At 37.5% G+C, this 19,034-nt stretch overlaps 1 protein-coding gene and 1 long non-coding RNA gene across 5 annotated transcripts in view; one reads left to right on the top strand and one right to left on the bottom strand.

Annotated features, from left to right (window-relative positions):
• The window catches only part of KATNBL1 (katanin regulatory subunit B1 like 1), a 32,956-nt gene that overhangs the window by 5,600 nt on the left and 8,322 nt on the right, over nucleotides 1-19,034 (top strand). For 2 of the 4 annotated variants that reach the window (XM_060687460.2, XM_087875502.1), the window contains exons 2-4: nucleotides 13,583-13,710; nucleotides 17,082-17,122; nucleotides 17,871-18,153. In XM_060687460.2, the coding sequence (XP_060543443.1) occupies nucleotides 13,597-13,710; nucleotides 17,082-17,122; nucleotides 17,871-18,153 (438 nt within the window). In that variant the 5' untranslated portion in view covers nucleotides 13,583-13,596. Of the gene's footprint in view, nucleotides 1-2,843; nucleotides 3,692-13,582; nucleotides 13,711-17,081; nucleotides 17,123-17,870; nucleotides 18,154-19,034 lie in introns of those variants that run through there. The other 2 variants (XM_034417909.3, XM_087875496.1) reach the window with 2 other exon arrangements.
• Nucleotides 49-2,852, bottom strand: LOC132710696 (uncharacterized). The gene is made up of 2 exons (XR_009621417.2): nucleotides 2,357-2,852; nucleotides 49-1,233 (listed from the first exon to the last, which is right to left on the bottom strand). It is a non-coding gene; the product is annotated as an uncharacterized LOC132710696 (long non-coding RNA).

The following is a 19,034-nucleotide window of genomic DNA, read 5'->3' as shown; positions in this document are numbered from 1 at the left end:
TCTTTGCAATCAATGGACTTGTCCAGAGTGAAACAGAAGCAAACAAAATTAGAAAATAAACAGGAATTCATCAGAATTTATTAGTAAAGCAGATGCAGAGATCAACCTGTAATTTACCTGTAGTAAAACAGGTAGAATCTGACAGTGACAAAAACGTACCACATCAAAGACAAAAACTGAAATACAGGTAGCCCTCGAATTACAACAGTTTGATTAGCGACTGTTTGAAGTTAAACGGCACTGAAAACAGTGACTTATGACCATTTTTCACACTTACAACCGTTACAGCATCCCCATGATCAAATTTGGATCCTTGGCAATTGATCTTGGCAAACCATCATATTTATGATGGTTGCAGTGTCCCAGGGTCATTTGATCACCTTTTGCAACCTTCTGACAAGCAAAATCAATGGGGAGGACAGATTCACTTAACCACAGTGTTACTAACTTAACAACCACGGTGATTCACTTAACAACTGTGGCAAGAAAGGTCATAAAATGGAGCAAATTCAGTTAACAAATGTCTCACTTAGCAACAGAAATTTTGGGTTCAATCATAAGTCAAGGACTACCTCTAATTGGATATTTTTAGGGAAGTACTTGTGAAACAAAGCATTGTTTAGTTTTTACAACACTTTTAACAAGTCTATTATCGCAGCCTGTTGGAAAAAGTTTCATTATGCAACAGTCCTGACTAAACAAACCAGTTCTACTTTGCTACCCTGAGAACAAAATGTGAGGTTATATAGTTTTGTCTGCTAAATAAAAGCATCCACACTTCCAATGTAATTTTTAATTTTATGGCCAAATTTTGAAATATAACCAAAAAAACACTAAGCTGTTTTTATTTTATATTTTTCAATTCTTTAGAACAATTACAGCTAGTCCTTGACTTATGACCATTCATTTAACAATAATTCAAAGTAAAATAGCCCTGGAAAAAATTATTTACAACTTGCTCTTGCACTTAACACCATCACACCACTTGATTGCAATTCAGATGCTTGGCAACCATCTCACTTTTATGACCAATTGCAGTGTCTTGCAGTCATATGATCACTATTCAAGACCTTTCCAATTTCGACAAAAAACTTCAATTGTGAAAGCTGGATTTGTTTAATAGCCACAGTAAAAAATGATTATAAAATTGGTTCAATCATCTGATGACTCGCTTTGCAACATGACTTACAGCATTAATTCCAGTCTCAATTGTAATCATAAGTCTAGGCCCACCTGTAATCAATACAAATAAATGTAAGTAGTATACAAATATCATTTCCCATGAAAATCAGATAAGTGATTTTTCTTTGACACATTCTACTGCATTTTATAGAAATGAGCTGAATATTTCATTTTAATGGTGGAACAATTTATTTTTATATTTGAGGATTGCTAACAATAGAGGGGTATGGGTGAAATTTGAAGCCTCGCAACACAGGTGTGCATACCTGAGTTTCTTTTTTAAGAAAGACAAGAACCAAAATCAAATAATCTTTAGGGGAAATAAAATCAAAGAATGTAAGACGTTATTGTTAATGTGTACCAGATAATTGAGAAAGCCAAATACTACAAATAAGTCAGTATTTGCTTCATTGATTAAAGAAAGGCATCCAATTGTATCTGTCATATCAAGATGTGGAATTTTCTTAGAAAATGGGAATCCCAAAAGAGTTTATTATCCTTATGCAAAACATATACAGATCAAGAAGTCACAGTACAGATATAACATGGAGAAACATCCTGGCTCCAGTTTGGCAAAGGAATGGAGAGAAGGCTATATACTCATATTTATTTAATATATATATCTTGAAGATAGCTGGATTGGACTAAGAAAAGTATGGTTTTAAAACTGGAGGAAGAAACATCAACATTATGCTGACATTACTCAAACAGCTGAAAATGCAAAGGAACTGAAACTCTAATAACAAAAACTGTTACTTTGGAAAGCCATGTATCATAAAGTTTACTCCAGCTTTTGAATATTCCTGATGCAAATTGCCTGTTCTACATTGGGATGCTAAGAAGAAACAGGTTGCATGGATGATAAAGCTCAGAAAGGTCATATTCCAGGCAGAGTGCTTATTCTTCACAGCAACAGACATGACTCCTGCCTTGCTCGTCACTGCATTTTTTTCACTGTTTCATTAGTTCTACACCAATGAAGGCCTCTAAGCCACATTGTTACATTCAACCTACAGTATTGTAGTCTGTATATCCTTTGTCATGCAAATTCACTGAAGGACAGTTGCTCTATTGTGTCAATTCTTGAAAGGATGAAAAAAAAATAGCACTCTGTAGCAGAATATCACGTTTTAAAATAACCTCAATTAAGACTGCGGTGTAAATTTTTACATACCTTCAAAAGAAGAGATTTCTGCCCTGAAACCCTAATTCCTGATTCCCATAGATTGCAACCTTCAATCAAAGCCTTAGGAAGATTTCTTGTTGACACCCTAGTTTCCTGGGTCATAGTTTGGTGCTTTCTCTCACCTTCAACCAGAAATCCCTGCTCTTGCCACTGGCCCCAAGCAATTGACTCTCTCAATCTAGAACAAGGTGGTTTTATTTCCCAATTCCTGGATATTTTCTTGGTTCTGAATTGTAGTTTCTCTCTCTCCTTAAAAGTTCATCATAGTTGCTATCAGTTCCTTTCTCTTGGGTTTGTGCTCAGCTCACTCCTCTTCTTGGAAACCAAAACTAAGTGGCAGTTTCCAATCTCCATCTTGCTCACATCTTTCAGGTACCTCTTTCCCTTTGCTCCAGGTGTTGTTCCTCTTTTCCTTTCCCAAGTGCTTCCTCTCACATCTCCCAGTTCTCTCTCTCTCTCTCTTCCCACTTTGTCTGAGGCCAAAGGGAGGGACTTAGGAGAACCTGTTAGGCTAGCCTTGGCAGGTATCTTCTCTCTCTTTCCATCCCCACCCCATTGGATTTTGGAGTCAGTATGAGCTCTCCTGCCACCCTAAATTTGGGATTGTGCATTGGCTGTCTGGAGGAATGTGGGGGAAGGGAAGGATTTGCCAGCGTACGGGGATTACTCATCCACTCACTACGCTGAGCAAGTGCTCCAACGTGATACTATTAAAGGGGAAAAAAAATGCAAAGTAGCCCAGTGAGAACCTGCAAGGTCGGAAGGGAACGGTGAAGAGAAGCAACACCTACAAAGGCTTTCGAACCAGTCTGACCGCAGGATTACCAAAATAGCCGAGGAGCCTCCTTTGGCCAGCCCAGCTATTCACTTCCAGTTCGTGCAATCCGATAGAGCGATATACCTGCGGACTAGAGAGCTACAGCGCGGAAATCAAGAGGCAAGCGCCTTCTCTACGGCTTCCTAAGCACCTGGAAGGAGGAGACCAGGCGCAGAGTCGGGGGTAAAGGCTCTGCCACCCATTACATTGCCAAAGCACGCCGCTAACCACAGGAGCCAGAAGCAGCTTCGGCGCCCCGAGACCTGGCTGCGGTGCGAGAGCACGTCGGAGAAAGAGGTGGGGAGAGAGACGGCGGTGTCTCGCTGACAGTCCCGCCTGTCCGGACTCCCCAGTCCCAGCATGCAACGCGCCGCGGTTTGAATGGCGCTGCTGTCTACGGCGAGTGGGCCGCGGTATTAGGACGCCGCTGCTGCCAATTCCACGGCTGGATTGGAGTCCCGGGCAGCGGCGGAACCCCTGGCGCGCTGGACCATGAGCGGCAGCAGGTGAGCAAAGGCCGTTGCCGGGCGCTTGTTTCGAAGGGGCGGCGGCCACGCTGCTGCATCCCGCGCTCTCGGCTACGCAGGCCGGGGTCAGATTCTAGAGCGGGGGGTTGCGGGTTCGGGAATGGGGGCGATGGCGCTCTTTTCTCTGCGCCCTCCGTTCTTCCCGGCGTGGGGTGGTGGGTGGTGTTTTTTTTTTTCTCCTCCTGGGCTCCTGTGAGGAAGGAGGCCCATCTTTTGCTGCCTCTGTTGGCAGGAGCTTTCCTGGGCGGGGATGAAGTTGGCTAGTCTCTACCTGCCTCTGAACCACCCCCTTAAGTGGCGCTTGTTGGGAAGGCTGCACCTGCCCCGCATTGCTTGTGGAAGGATTTCCCCCGGTAGGAATTTTCTCTCAGGTTTGGCTTTGAAATAGAGGAACGTCTTAATACCCGTCAGTCTTGGTCTTTCCATTCGCATAGCTGCTAAATCTGAAGGATGAAAAACCGATTCCAATTGTTCTAGTTTTCTTTCAGGCTACTTGGCTTTGTTTTCAGAAAAAGCATCTGGACTTTGGCTGCATAGAGGCTCTTAAAGCTGACTTTCTGCCACTTAACAAGAATGAAGTTATTTGTCTGAGTAGAATTAGCCTCTGAGTAAGCATGTTTAGGATTGCATTAGTGTGACTTTGCGGATCCCGTGATTATTTATGAAATTTTGCTACCTCTCTGTATTGCAAAATTCCACTCTGTCCAAAATCCCCCCCCCCCAAAAAGCAAAAAGCAGCTATGGATCCTGGATGTTGAGAATTTAAATCTGGAAATATTATTATTAATTAATTGAGTAGTAATTTAGGTAGAGGATAAAAGCCCCTAGTTTACTTTCGGTTATTTGAAGACATATCTGCACATGGGATTTGTCTGCTTAATAGTGAGATTAAAGTGGAAATGCTACTGAAGATAAGTTATAAATTGTAAATGTTGCTAAATTACTAGTTCCGGTAGCTCAAGGCTAATCGACATTGCCAATAAAGATGCTGGGATATATAAATCATAAATAGAAAGCTGGAGACTGAGTTCAAGTCCCACCTTAGCCATGAAAATCAACTGGGTGACTTTGGGCCTCTTTAAGCCGAATCCACACACAGAGTAATTATTGTGGGGAAAATAAAACAATGCGTTGGATATGTTTGCTTCCCTGGGTTATGTGTAAAAATAATAAAGGTGTCATACCTGCAATAGTAATAGTATGACATAGTGCAGAATATGAATTATGCCTGTCTCCAGAATTCCCTCTTGGTCTCTAAAAGAGAGACCATGTGTCATAAAGAGAAAAAGGACCAGAAGATAGAAATGCAAGAGGATATTATTTTTGGGAAACAGTAGTTAGATACATTTCTGGAACCGGAATATTTAAAGTACTACCTCCTTGCACCTGAACCAATAGATCAACTGGAACTGTTACTGAAGTACCATAAAATAAGATCACCTCTCTGAAAAGCTCCATAAGAGGAGTTTTCTCATAATAGAGGCTGATTATTTAGTTGCTTTTTAGGCAAATTCTTGTTTTCAGGTGGGCTGCTCACTGCTTTTTTAAAGCAATATTGCTTATGTGGATGTCCTTAAGGGGCAAATGATGATGTATAGATTTTCTACAAATAAAATATTTTCCCTTAATTATTCTGCTTCACATCTTAGAGGCTGGCAATAGATATATAGAATGTAATCCTTTAAGCCACTTTACAGCAAGGCTTGAACTTATACCACATCACTTTAATTATGTTGACTGGACAGCACTGTCTCTTTAGAAGATAGTGTTTTGGTATTAGCTAATTCTACATGTAGATCCAGAGAATGACATTTAATATTTGTGTGTATCATCTAGGTACCGCTTGCTTATCCCAGGGTGTTTGCCATGTTATAATTTTTCCTTCATTTTCGAAGCTCAAGGTAGCATACACTATATTATATTTTTCTTAGCTGTGCTTCCCCTCTCCCCACACAATATTTTGTATATACAAAGATATTGACTGATTCATACAATATAGACTCCTCTTTTGTATTTGATTATTTACTTTATTATATAGTTTTTAGTTTGCTTTCTATCATCTCAAAGATTTGAGTCATAGTAGCTTATCACTTTGTGTGACTCAGGCTCAATTATTAGCATCTTCTTGCATGATTTTTTTTAAAAAATCCCTGCAGTCTAGCTTATAGCCCTGGTATTCTGATAGTTTCTCATCTTAATACTAACCAATTCAGATTCTGCTTTGATTTTTCACATCAGCCAAGCTCTGCCAAACAAAACAGGGTTTTGTTTTGAAAAGACCCAGTGAAGTATTATGCGGGAATTGAGAATAGTAATACCCCTTAGATATGTTGCAGTACTGTTTGTACTTATCTGAGAATGAGATCCTTTGAATTTAGTGGGACTTTTTATCATCTATGCACTCCTGTCACTCTTTCCTAAAAATAACACAGTGGATTTCTGGATAAACATGGATAGAATATTTTATTAACTGAAAATTCTGTTTCATTATAAGAGATGAATAGATGTGCTCTATTTTTACTGAGTGTGAAACATACACCATTAAGGTAAAAAAAGCATAAAGGTTTGTGTTATATTGATAAAAGTTGCTGGTAAGTATCTTCACTATTACAAGCATGCCTGTAATGATAATTCTTTTGATACACTGTTGAGGATTTGCATTCTAATTGTTAACTTTAAAAAAAAAACTCTGTAGGCCATGAGAAAATAATCCAAATTTCACTGAACTAAAGTTTATAATAGCTATCATTTGAACTCATCTGCAGTTCAAATGATTAAAACTAAAAAAAAAAAGAGGGTTGCCTTATCTTTGAGCAAAGTCTACACTAGCATTCCTAGATGGAGTCAGAGTCTCTAGACATGCAAATTGGATATTGTATAGTACAAGGAGCTGTCCCAACCTTAGTGGAAAGAAGGAACAAATTTCAGATTCTAAAATCAAAACTGTTTGCATTGTATACAACATTCACAGTCACTTGACTTGTGGAGTACAGAGTAAAAATCGATCTTAATGAAGTTTGCAATACACTTGCTGTATTAGAAACAAAGATAAATTGGGTAAGATTAGCTAGTATTGGGAGGGAATTTACCCTCATAGGTTCCTGATTTAATCTAATAATAATTGATACCTTTAATCTTTATATATTTCATGTGGAAACATTAATAATTCATACCTTATTGTAACTGTCACACTAACTAATAGTAATTCCCCAAGTGGCTCTCACAAAATATCTGGCTTTTTTCTTAAAGCATTCTGTACCAATCTTTGAGTTGACACAAAACAATGCTGGCATAAAATGTGCTGTCCCTGTTGGCAAGCCCTATCCCGCTATTGCATTTGTTATGAATTATGGCTGATTGATTTTACTCAGTGTGAGCGTACTACTTGTTAATGGGAAAGTGATTGATTTCCCTACCCTCTGCCCCATCTTTGCTCCCTTCCTCAGCATGTCTCTTGCCAAAAGGGGCCTGCATCATGAATTGGGTGAGTCATTCCTGTGGGCATCTCCAAAATTAAAAATATGTGAAATAAAGAACGACATTGAAAGGCAACAAAGTGGAAATTGCCCTAGAAGGGAGGGAGAACTGGCTATTAATTTTCTGCTGGGAATGGGTGACATAAATTTAATAAATTACTGTGTGTGTGTGTGTGTATACATACATACATACATACATACATACATACATACATACATATGCATATTCTTTCTAGACAGGTTTTACCTACGTAAACTTAGTTGTTCTACAGCCCTAGGTTCTGTGAAATCTCATTCACAAGTTTCTGGGCCGTTCTCTGGGAGAGCAACACAGAGTTGCAGTTTGTCAGCAGAAAAAAGGCCCAGAAACTTGTGAATGAGATTTCACAGAACCTAGGGCTGTAGAACAACTAAGTTTACGTAGGTAAAACCTGGCTAGAAAGAATATGCACATAAAAGCCTACGAAAAAGGAAAAAAGATATATATAGATATAGATATAGATATAGATATAGATATAGATATATATAATATATGCATATGCATATGCATATGCATATATATAACAGATATATTACTCCTGGTGACTGCCTAGACCAGGGTTATCAAACTTGCGGCATCGCATGACGTATCGTGACTTTTTTCCCCTTCGCTAAACCGGGCATGGGCGTGGCCAGCGCGTGATGCATCTGGACCATGGACCACGAGTTTGACAGCCCTGATCTAGACTATTCCCTGCAGTTTTCTTGATAATATTTTCGGAAGTTTTGACATTACCTTCTTTCTAGTGCTGACGGAGAGTGACTGGCCCAGAGTCAACCAGCTACCTTTGTATGTAAGGCAAGATTGGAACTCATGGTCTCCTGGTTTCTAGCCTGATGTCTTAACCACTATACCAAATTACAAGTAACTAATTTTTGTAGCATGGGAAAATGGAAATATACCCTCTTCTTTTCCAAATTAATTTCCGATTTGCTTTCCCCTACCTCATTGAAAGCCTATAGAGAAATTTGTTAGAGAATTGATGGGGGAAAGAAGGGGAAAGAAGGCCACAGTTATGAAAGGATCTCGTACGCATCAAAAAATGGAAGAGGAATAGCTGTGACAAAGACTGGCTAATGTTTTGAGGAGAGTGCATGTCTCTACCTCCTAGCATTTCCAAAAAAAACCCACTTTTGGTTCGGAAGAGGTCACCTGACTTAATAGGAAAGTGAGGGAGTAAAAAAAAACCTCACAAAGTGACAGATTTTGTGTACCATAGAGCTGTGGTGGGACACAGGTACTCCTCAATTTATAGGCACAATTGGGACTGGAATCTAGGTTGTTGAGTGAAGTGATTGTTAAGCAAAATCTATCAAAGAGCCTTGATAGTACAGTGGACTAAGCACCCTGTTATTAACACAGCTGCCTGCAATTACTGCTGGTTCGAATCTCTCCAAGGCTCAAGGTTGACTCAGCCTCCCATCTTTTCTAAGGTAGGTGAAATGAGGACCCAGTTTGTGGGGGCAATAAGCTGACTTTGTATAAAATATACAAAAGTATGAAGGCTATTGCCTAACGCATTGTAAGCCGCCCTGAGTCTCCAGAGAAGGGCAGCATATAAATTAAAAAAAAAAAAAAGTCACATTACTGCCTACTTGAATATTTTGCTGAATTACTGAAATCCCAGCACTCCTGATTGTGGTCCTTAAGCAGTATTGTCAGCCTCTGAGTGGAGAGATACTTGTGCATGACCTGCACTGGACCTCCCAGGGCCTTCCCCAACCTGAGGCATGTGACAGCTGGACGCCCTATCAGAGTCTGTCATAATTCCAGACCATCATAATTCCAGACCATTGTTGAATGAATGGTGCTGTTGAGGACTATCTATAGTATAATTTTAAAGAATAAAATGCTGCTTTTGCCCTAGCACACCAATCTAAATCCAAAAACAAGGGAATTTCTGAAAGTTAGCATTCAGACAAACCAGCCATCAATCGGCACAGAAATAAACCATTATTTAGATACCATTCAAAAAAGACAATATAGCACTTAGCAACAGCAATAGCACTTAGACTTATATATCACTCCATAGTGCTTTATAGCACACTCTGAGCAGTGTACAAATATCAGCATATTGCCCCAACAATCTGGGCCCTCATTTTATTGACTTCGGAAGGTTGGAAGACTGAGTGAAGCTTGAGCCAATCAGGATTGAACTCCTGGCTGTGGGCAGAGTTAGCCTGCAATACTGCAGTCTAACCACTGTGCCACCGTGTCTCCAATATCAGTATAAAGCTAAGAAGGAACCAAAACAATCAGAACATATCCGGTCTACTAGCCAACACCCAAATAATTGTTTACCAGGAAAACAATCTAGCAGAAAATACCCTAATCAATAAATGACCAAGGAGAAAACCACGTCCCCATTAACACTGTAAGGCAAACTAGTGTATATAAATAGGGAGCAAACTTGACACTCACTTGAACTAATGATGTTACTTAGTTGGGTAATGAAATGTCTGTAAGCAAGAACCATGCTCAGAGAGCACCAGAGACTCCACATTGCTTGTTTTATGGCAAGCAAAAAAAAATTTACTAAAGTAAAGTAATAAATCAAGGGAACTTCTAAATTGAAGAAATCATTATCTTTTTTTAAGTTCTAATGTGATTCAAGTGAAGACTGGAAAAGCCTATAAGGCCTATTAAATATAATAAAATAAAATTTTGGCAGTATTGTGTTAAAGTGTTCTGATCAAGTGATAGTTGTTTTATATAGCTTTGGCCTAGGAGAAAAAGATCTGTGTGGGATTTTCCTTCCTTATTGCTTTCCTTCTATCTTGAATCCATAATTCATATTAAATCACAATTATCAAAATCATAGTTTAAAAAAGGTCCACAACTTGTTCTTTATAATGTTGATGACTTTACATAAAATGCTAATCATGTTGACTCTGAAAATGGGGTACATCTAATAATGAAATTTGCAGATAATTCCAACTAATGACTGTTAAATAATTGTAAAATAATGACTTTACCTAGCTATTCTGCTAGTTATTCTGTTGTATGAGAAAGTGAGATTGCTAAAGTGCCATCCTGAAACAACTTAGTAGATTGCAAAACTGCAATTCCAGAAATAAATGGTTTCAAAAATCCATTCCAGAAAAGTAATTCAATGTGAGCATAGGCTGCAAATCTGTTCATATGTTCAAACGCGAACATAGGCTCTAAATCTGGTAGATTACTCGTGTAATAACTGATAGTTTTAACACAGTTAAGTAGATTGACTAGACAAGTCTTAATTAATGACTAGGAGTAGTTGCATGTACTGTGGAAGAGACCATATGCAGCAAATGAGTACAGTATAGCAGAACAAGCTATCTACCCGTTTGTGATTTGGGACAGTAAGGCAAGCTTTAGTGATATTTAATCATGGGGGATATGTACATATTATTGCTTGGTAATATAGGTTTTAAAGGAATTATTGATATAGGCTTTTCTGTCCTTAAAGCGCATCAGCCATTCCATATGCTACAGGTAAACCAATCTTCCCTTACCTGGTATCATCCAGTTATCTTCTCTGAGAGATTATAGAAATTGAAGCCTAACACAACTAGATTGTCCCAGATTGGGGAACACACCATAGTTGACTCTATTCCTATTGATGTAATACTAGGATACCTTTTTATCATTTGTTCTTTAATTATGGTAGTTAAGTCAGATTTGAACATGTAAAAATAATGAGGTAAAAAAAATCAAATCACTTCAGGTATTTCAAATATGATAGTGCTATGAAAGCCAAATCATGGATTTAACTTCTAAGTTGATTACTTGATCTCCTCAGCTTAAATAAAGCAGATGGCCTCCAGTGTTACAACATGTTTGATTTCTATGTAAAACATGTCTACCCTGTTTTTCAGACTTGTAGTTTTAAATACAGTATTGCTTTGCAAAAAATAGGGGATGAGAAAAGGAAGACAAGACTATTTGGAAACCTGTTTTTAACTTTTTGGCTTTCTAACAATGATAGTATAATTCTCGAATACACCCTATACTGCTGGTCTAATGCCTTTAAGTAACAGAGATGATGTCTCGCAGCGACCCACTGGAGTAGACTTATCTCTCTCCCCCCTATTTTCTGGTGGGATGTTTGGGGCTGATAAACCATATCAGGAGCGCAGTTGGTGGCTATTTTTCTAACACAGATGAAGAGTGAGAGTGGACTCCAATTTAAATAGTGCAGATGCCAGAAGTTTCAGACCTCAACTGTAAAGGGAAAAATATTTCAAAAGTCACTACTAAGCTGCCACAATGAATAATAATTAATACAATTCAGAGAAACAGAGTAAGGGAAAATTTGGGGCTGTATTTTGAAGCTAGGAATGCTGTCAATCCCACGTTAGTGCTTTAGGACATGTAGGGGTTTCAGAATCAGAGTTCACCAAGCTATTTGTGCTGCTCATCATCAGAGCCTAGAAAGGATTCTTTTAAGCCATCTTGGCCTGTCCTTTGCTATGTGCAGGACTTACAGTACATGTCTACCTCCTGCCTGAAAAATATTTAGTGAACAGTTGTGGAGCTTATTGGTTGAAGAAAGGAATACAATGCTGAGGAGAAGAACCATGTTTCAGTAGATGCATAACTCTTTAAGGCTGCACCCTAGATGAACCTTTATGATGATAGGTGAGGGCTTTCTCATTGTTTTGGCTGTGATGGGATTAAAAGGCTATTGCTGCAGTAGAAACATGATGTGCCGTAGCCTGGGGCTGGTTTAATTTCATATATGCAAATGGGAGAGCAGCAAACAGCAGAAGGGAATGGGGAAGTTTGGAATAGGAGAGGCAGAGGAGGCAGGCAGGAGTGCTTGCAGCTTTATTTCATTATTGTCCTATCACTAGAAATATTCCTAACGGTGTTCGTTTTCCTAGCTCAGCGGCCCCCAACATTTTGGGCACCAGGGACTGGGTCTTTTCCATGGACCAGAGGGGGTGTGGTTTCGTGGGCTGCCAGCATCTCACAGATGGGGCTCTGCTTGTTTGCGCGGCCTGGTTTCTGGCATGCCTCAGATCTGTGTCAACTGGGGGTTAGACACCCCTGGCTTAGTTCATCAATAGCAAACCTATGATATGTGTGTCAAACAAAGGTGACATGTCATACCAACATTTGACAACAACTTTCTCAAAAGCACAGCTCTGAAAATGAGCTTCTTTTACTTGTATTTCATGTTCGTAACCATTTAATATTTGTTTATATAATACAGAGCACCTCATGATTGGACTATATTTTTTTAAATAAACAAATATGCAATAATTTTTTATGAGGGAGTGACAAGCCAGCAAAGTAAAATTAAGGCATTTTCTGAATTTTTGCCACGGTGAGCAAAAGGTTCATCATCATTGGTTCCTTATTGATGCTCAATACACAGAAGCTTCTACCTTGTCTGTAAGTGGCTCTCTTTGGCTACTTTGCTAGTTGAAAAATAACCAACAAATACATATTATGAACATTAAGGTAAACAGGGCTGGAGTTTACAATAACATTTAAGAAATAGCTTTTAGGGTTTAAATTTTTTTATATCTAGAGAATAATTACAGTGCACAGTACAACCTACAGTATGATCTGGTTACAATATTATGTACAATTAGGAAAAACACATAGTTTAACTATAATTTTAGTATTTCAAGGATATTCAGTTCTATTTTAACATTCAGGTTTAGACCGTATTGTAATATAGATTCTACCATATCCTTTCTCTGTATTACCCTAAATGTGAAATTAAAGTGGTATTTTTTCCCTTCAAGATAAAATCTGGTAGAACTTGAATTTAAAGCTGAGAAGAACTCTGGGAATATTTTTACAATATTGCAGCTGAGAACAAACTTGTTTTCATAATCCAACATTTACAGAAGTTTCACTTCACGCTTTTTAGACAGATTTGTTCACTATTATAAGCAATATTATTGGAATATGTTAAACATTGCTAAGAAAGTTTAGACGTGTGCTGAATCCAAACGTAATTGTATTCTTAATATTGTATTAATGAATGGTACTTAAAAGTACATTTTCTGCATCAGCACTTGTATTTCCCAGGTTCCAGCTTTCTCTTTTGAGAGAGGATCATTGAGCATTTGTAGTACAGGTAGTCCTTCACTTACCACCGCAATTGAGCCCAACATTTCTGTTGCCAAGCAAGGGATTTGTTAATTTGCCACATTTTACGACCTTTCTTGCCACAGTTGTTAAGTGAATCACTACAGTTAAATTAGTAACACTGTTGTTAAATGAATCTGGCTTCCCTGTTGACTTGTCAGAAGGTTGCAAAAGGTGATCATGTGATCCTGGGAGACTGCAACCATTATGAGTCTAAATATGATAGCTAATATTAAGATTGTAAATTAATTCTGTCTCCCAAATTAGGAATTGTGGAGATTATGGCATCTGAAGCTCAAAATGTTAGAAAACGGAACCTGTTATGTATTGAGGGTCGTCCTATTCATCTCCCTAAGAAAAGGAGCTCTCATTCCCTTAATGAGAATATGAAGGAGGTAAGCTTTTCATATATTATATGTCTAAATCTCACTTGTGTATTTGAATACTAGTTTTAAAAACTAATATATGTCATTTTACTATTCAGTAAATGTATATTGTGAGAGAGCTGCCGTTTATAAAGGGCCATTAAACTTATTAGATAGCAAGTGAATTGATTTGACTTGGATATAGTAGTGGATAGTTGGTGCTGCTTAGTTACTTGAACTAAGTACTGGAGAATTCTGGGGATTTAGATTAGACAAGGAAGAAAACTATCCTGAAAGAAAACATTGATAAACCACATCAAGAAGAGTAGACTATTGTGTCCATTAAGTCATTAGAACTCAGCTTTAAAGAGAATTTTTCATATATCTATATTGCAAATGTTTTGTGAAATATTTTATTATCTCTGAGAAAATGAAGCATATGTCGGTAGTCTTCTCTAAAAGGCATCAGAGTAATCTTCATGTTCACTTTGAGATTTGGACTAGAGTCTATTTTAGGGTAAGTGGAAATTTTCCCTTCCGGATAAAACAGTTTTACCTGTTCATTAAACTATAGTAAAGTCTTTTGCCTTAGAATCATACATAAACTCATTTGACATTTTTCTGTGGATGCAACTACTAGATATACTTGTGGAACAGCCCATTAACAGATAAGATGACCCTCTAATTATTAACCAAAATACTGTGAAAAATGTGCTTCCCATGAATAAGCTGACCCTTGAAATTTTATCATGTTTAATTTTTATAACTGGCTTACCTGTGGGTGGCAAAGTTTTCATGGTATTCGGGTTAAAAATTTGAGAGCCGGCTTACCTGGAAGCAGGGTGGATTTGATTTAAATCAAGTTGATTTAAATCACAATTTAAATCATGATTTAAATCACTAATAAAAAGGCTTGATTTAAATCAACTCGATTTAAATCATAATTTTTAAAGAGCAACTGTCATCTCTGCTACTCCTTTGACCCACTGTTGACTCACCGATAGTCCCAGTGTTGCAGAATATACAGCCTTATGCTACATAACTAAGCTCCATTTCATGCTGAATAAACTAAATTATTTATGTATCTTAAATAGAAAACTATCTTACCATAGATTTTTACCCCAAATTTTTTATTAAATTAAATAAAAAAAATCCAATTTAAATTAAAAAAAATTGATTTTTTAAAAAAATCATTGATTTTTATCCACCCTGCCTGGAAGTATAATACAGGTTCTTCAAAAAAGTGGTACCATAGTCACTCGTGGATAAACCCATCCGTGGCTAAGCTGAAACAATTTTAGAGGTGCATTTCGGGATGTAGTATTCTCAGCTTATCTGTATATCTATATCTGTGTATATACACCATAGTGCAAAATCAAGTAAGTGCTGCCATAAATTCACAAGGATTTTATTGATTACTTGTGATTTGTTCCATTTACAGAAAGGTTAGTTTCCAGTATTTATTGCATTTGGATAATTGTCAGGGTTCCGACCAGTGCCTAACGTAATTAAGAATCTCAAGCCATCTGGCAATAAAAATCCAGTCTTTTATTAGGAGCACCATGTCAACATTAGCTAGGTGAAGCCAACGCTGACTTCACCGTCTTCACGCCTGACTTTCCCCCTCCCCCCAAAGTGTGTCACCTGGTCACATTCCCCAACGAGGTAATTTCGCGGGTTGTAGACGTCACTCCCTCCAGCATTGCTGGTATCCACGGTGATGGCCTTGACTTGCTCAGCCAAAATGCATCTTGTTATGACTGAGGAGTAAATTCCTTGGGGTAGCTGTGAGGTGCGATTTCCAATTCCCCTGCCTATGGCAACTCGGGAGCAGGTCAGGGAAGCTTCACAAATTGACATTAATTTATTTACTTATTTATCACATATATAACCCCACATATATCGCCACAATTCCAGGACTGTCAGCAGTTCCATGAAATGAAAAATTGTTCAGTAGCTAATGGATGAAAACTGGGTTTTCCAGAGGTATCTGTAGATATGCTTTTTATATGTTTGGACCTTGGGTTGCCCAGCAACAAGCAAAAGAAGTTTTAATTTAGTGCAAGTTTCCATTAAAAAGAGGAAACAGTTTTCCCCAAAACCTTGCTGCTCTGGACTTTTCCAATCAAGATTGTTCAGAGGGCAGAAGGGGAAGAATATATAGAAGAGATAGATAGATAGATAGATAGATAGATAGATAGATAGATAGATAGATAGATGATAGATAGATAATACATAGAAGAGGAGGAATATATACATAGGAAAAAGAATTGCTTTCTGTTAGTAGCAAGAGATCTCAGCAGAGTCATGCTCATTAATAATTATAGATTATAAAAAGGATAAGATGACTCTACAATTGAAGTTTCTGAATTACAGAACTGTAAAGTAAGCTAGGAAAAAAATGGAAATATAGAAAAAGAAACAGAAAATGGTAGTAGAATTTAGAAATATTTTGGGGACAAATAGGCTTGAATGCCAGCACTTTCTGTTAAAGATTATCTGAGGTTCTTAATTGCCCCAAGCTACAAATGTTAATCATTAATACATCAATGGTTATCTTTAACAAAGTTTCTAAAAAGCTTCCTTTGCACATTCCATCCACCCCAATAATTTATTGTACTATAATAATGCTAGAGATTTCTTTGATTAATAGCTTATATCCTGAAATGTTAAAAAAATGAATCCAAATATGTGAAGTAATAGAACCCCAAAGTCCAGAAATGGAAAGAGTTTATACTACAGCAACCCATATTATAGATTATATTATAGATTCTGAATGTTCAGCAGTAGTGTTGTAAAATGAAGAAGTTAAAATGCAATTTTGCTAATACCACATAGATTGTAAATTAAATTGGAATGTTTTTAACTTGTGAACATAAAGGTGGCAAACAAAATGTTGCTTATATTGATAAAAGGCCTTTTAGTAGTATCCTAAGCTATTTTGTGAAAAGACTAAATTACAGATCAGAATATTAAATATTAAAGCATCCATTTATTCAATGATCTAGTTTCACAATAAATACTAGCTAAATTGATATTCTGAAGTAAGCCACATGCTGTATTTTTAAGCCATTGGTATAGAATGCAATAAATTCTTAATTGTTATATAATGATTTTTTCCATATGTCAAAAATGACATTATACTCCTGATTTAGGACAAAGTTTTCTCATACTTCTGATGTCATAATCTCTTCTGCCTCATAGATGTCATAATATCTTGTACTTCAGTTAAATAGTTAGGGTTGCCATTGGTAACTTTACTTTTCTGAAGCCAAAACTAACTTGATTTTCTCCAAATAGTATCAAAGCTAAGTGAAAATGCATTTTAAAAATATGAGTGAAATAAGGCATTACTATTAGTGTGTGTTGTTCTTTGTAACATTTTTTATGTTTATTTCTAGGATAAGAAATCTGCAAATAATTTGGCTTCTTGCACACGCAGGTAAGAGCTACCTTGGTTGATTGATTGTGAGAAAAGACTAGTATATTTAGAAATCCTTCTGATTTAAATAATCTATTGAAACTATTGAAAGAAGGCATTTTTGTCCAGGTTCCTTAGAACTAAATGCTGTTAGCATCTTTGGCATGACCTGAAATAGTTTTTTGGTCCCATTCCATTTCTTGGTGCTCATCTCTAATTAGGATAAAAATAGCATTGTCTTAATGTCAGAGGCATCTGATAAAACTGATTTGTCACACTGAAGGAAGTCTCCTGATCATGTAAATTGGTCTATAAGGAATTTAATTTCCACACCTATAGCTATTTGGTGGTTGACTATAAGGAAAAATAATTAACCAACCAAAACTGCTTATACTGTTCCAATTCCAGGGGCCATTGTTTGTGACTGCTGAGCTATATACAGCAATTGGTCAAAAAGGATGCCAATCTTCATTGGAAATTGTGCAAATGTTTACAGGGAGGAGATGGTGAATAGGATATTTTTATTGCTGTACCTATTATTTTTCCTCAACTTTTTATGTCCTGAGGGAGAGATATAAGCATAGTCGTTTTTAGGGGGTAATGCTTCAAATAGTGTTTCCCACACCAGATTTGAAGCAAACTTACATGTCTAATAGTATTCTCTTAGTAAATGCAAGATGGCACAAAAGATTCTAAGATTGCATGTGACTTTATACTCTGCTTGAATGTTTTATATTCAGATTTTAAATGAACTTTCTTGTTCTTGCAGAACAACAGTTGGACAAACTCTAACCAGCCCTCATCCTCTGTTCAAAGTAGTATATTGTAGAAGAAAGGCTCACTATTATTCTCCAAAGCCTTGTTTCAGAAAGAAACAGCTCCCTAAAGTTAGAGGCCGTGACATGGCAAATAAGGAAAATGAACTAGCCTGTGCAGGTAACCTGCCAGCCAAATTGCCTCCTAATGGTCGTACTTTCTTACTGAACTCCAGTGATGCTGGCCGATCTCAAACAGAGAGTCCATCATCAAAATACAGTGGATTTTTTTCAGAGGTAAATCAAACGTTTTATCTTTTTAAAAATTTATGAATCAGAATGTAAGACACTGGAACCCTGTTTACCTTCCTCTGTTTTTCTGTGCATGTTGGGGTTTGATTATTCTTTGCTATAAACCTATCACCCATATTCTTTGCTATAAACCTATCACCCATATCTGCTTTGGATTAGGGATTATGAGAATTGTAGGGGGAAGATGTACCAGTGAGTAAATGTAATCCAATATAATTATAGAACTCGATATAATCCATTTTATTAATACCAACATTATTTAATATAGTAACTCAACATTGCAAGATCTAGAGGCTGTCTTGGAATGGATAGGGAAAAGCAAGCTCATACTATATTCTACTGAGACTGTGTTGCTATTTGTACATTAACATCTAAGTTATCTGGAAACATTAACCCCAATAGCTGTTCTTGACAGAATCACGTTTTCCTAAAGGAGATGATCTATATCTTGGAACTTCTCTTGGACCCTCAGCTCTTGCAGTAGAAAGTGGAATTACTGCTGGAGGCGGTGTTGCCTGGTACACCCTAAATTGATTTATAAGCCGTCAATGATAGTAACATAGTCCCTTATCACAGCATAATCTGAGTTCTTCAATGTGCATTATGTGGAGATGCCTTTGAAGTCAACTTCACCAGCTTTAGCTGGTGTAGAATACAGCAAGTAGGCCAGGAATGTCAAACATGCAGCATCATGTGACATATCACGACTTTTCCCCCCCTTCACTAAACCGGGCATGGGCTGCAAGTTTGACAGCCCTGAACTAGACTGTTAACTCTGAGAACACTCCACAGCAGAATTATTTCTGCTTTGGCCACACATTGGTTGCCAGTACAGTATGTTTTCTGGCCCAATTCAGCATGTTTTT

Source organism: Pantherophis guttatus, chromosome 1 (genome assembly GCF_059756535.1).
Source record: "Pantherophis guttatus breed Tessera chromosome 1, ASM5975653v1, whole genome shotgun sequence".
Lineage (NCBI taxonomy): Eukaryota > Metazoa > Chordata > Lepidosauria > Squamata > Colubridae > Pantherophis > Pantherophis guttatus.
This window is presented reverse-complemented; position numbering and strand designations above follow the sequence as displayed.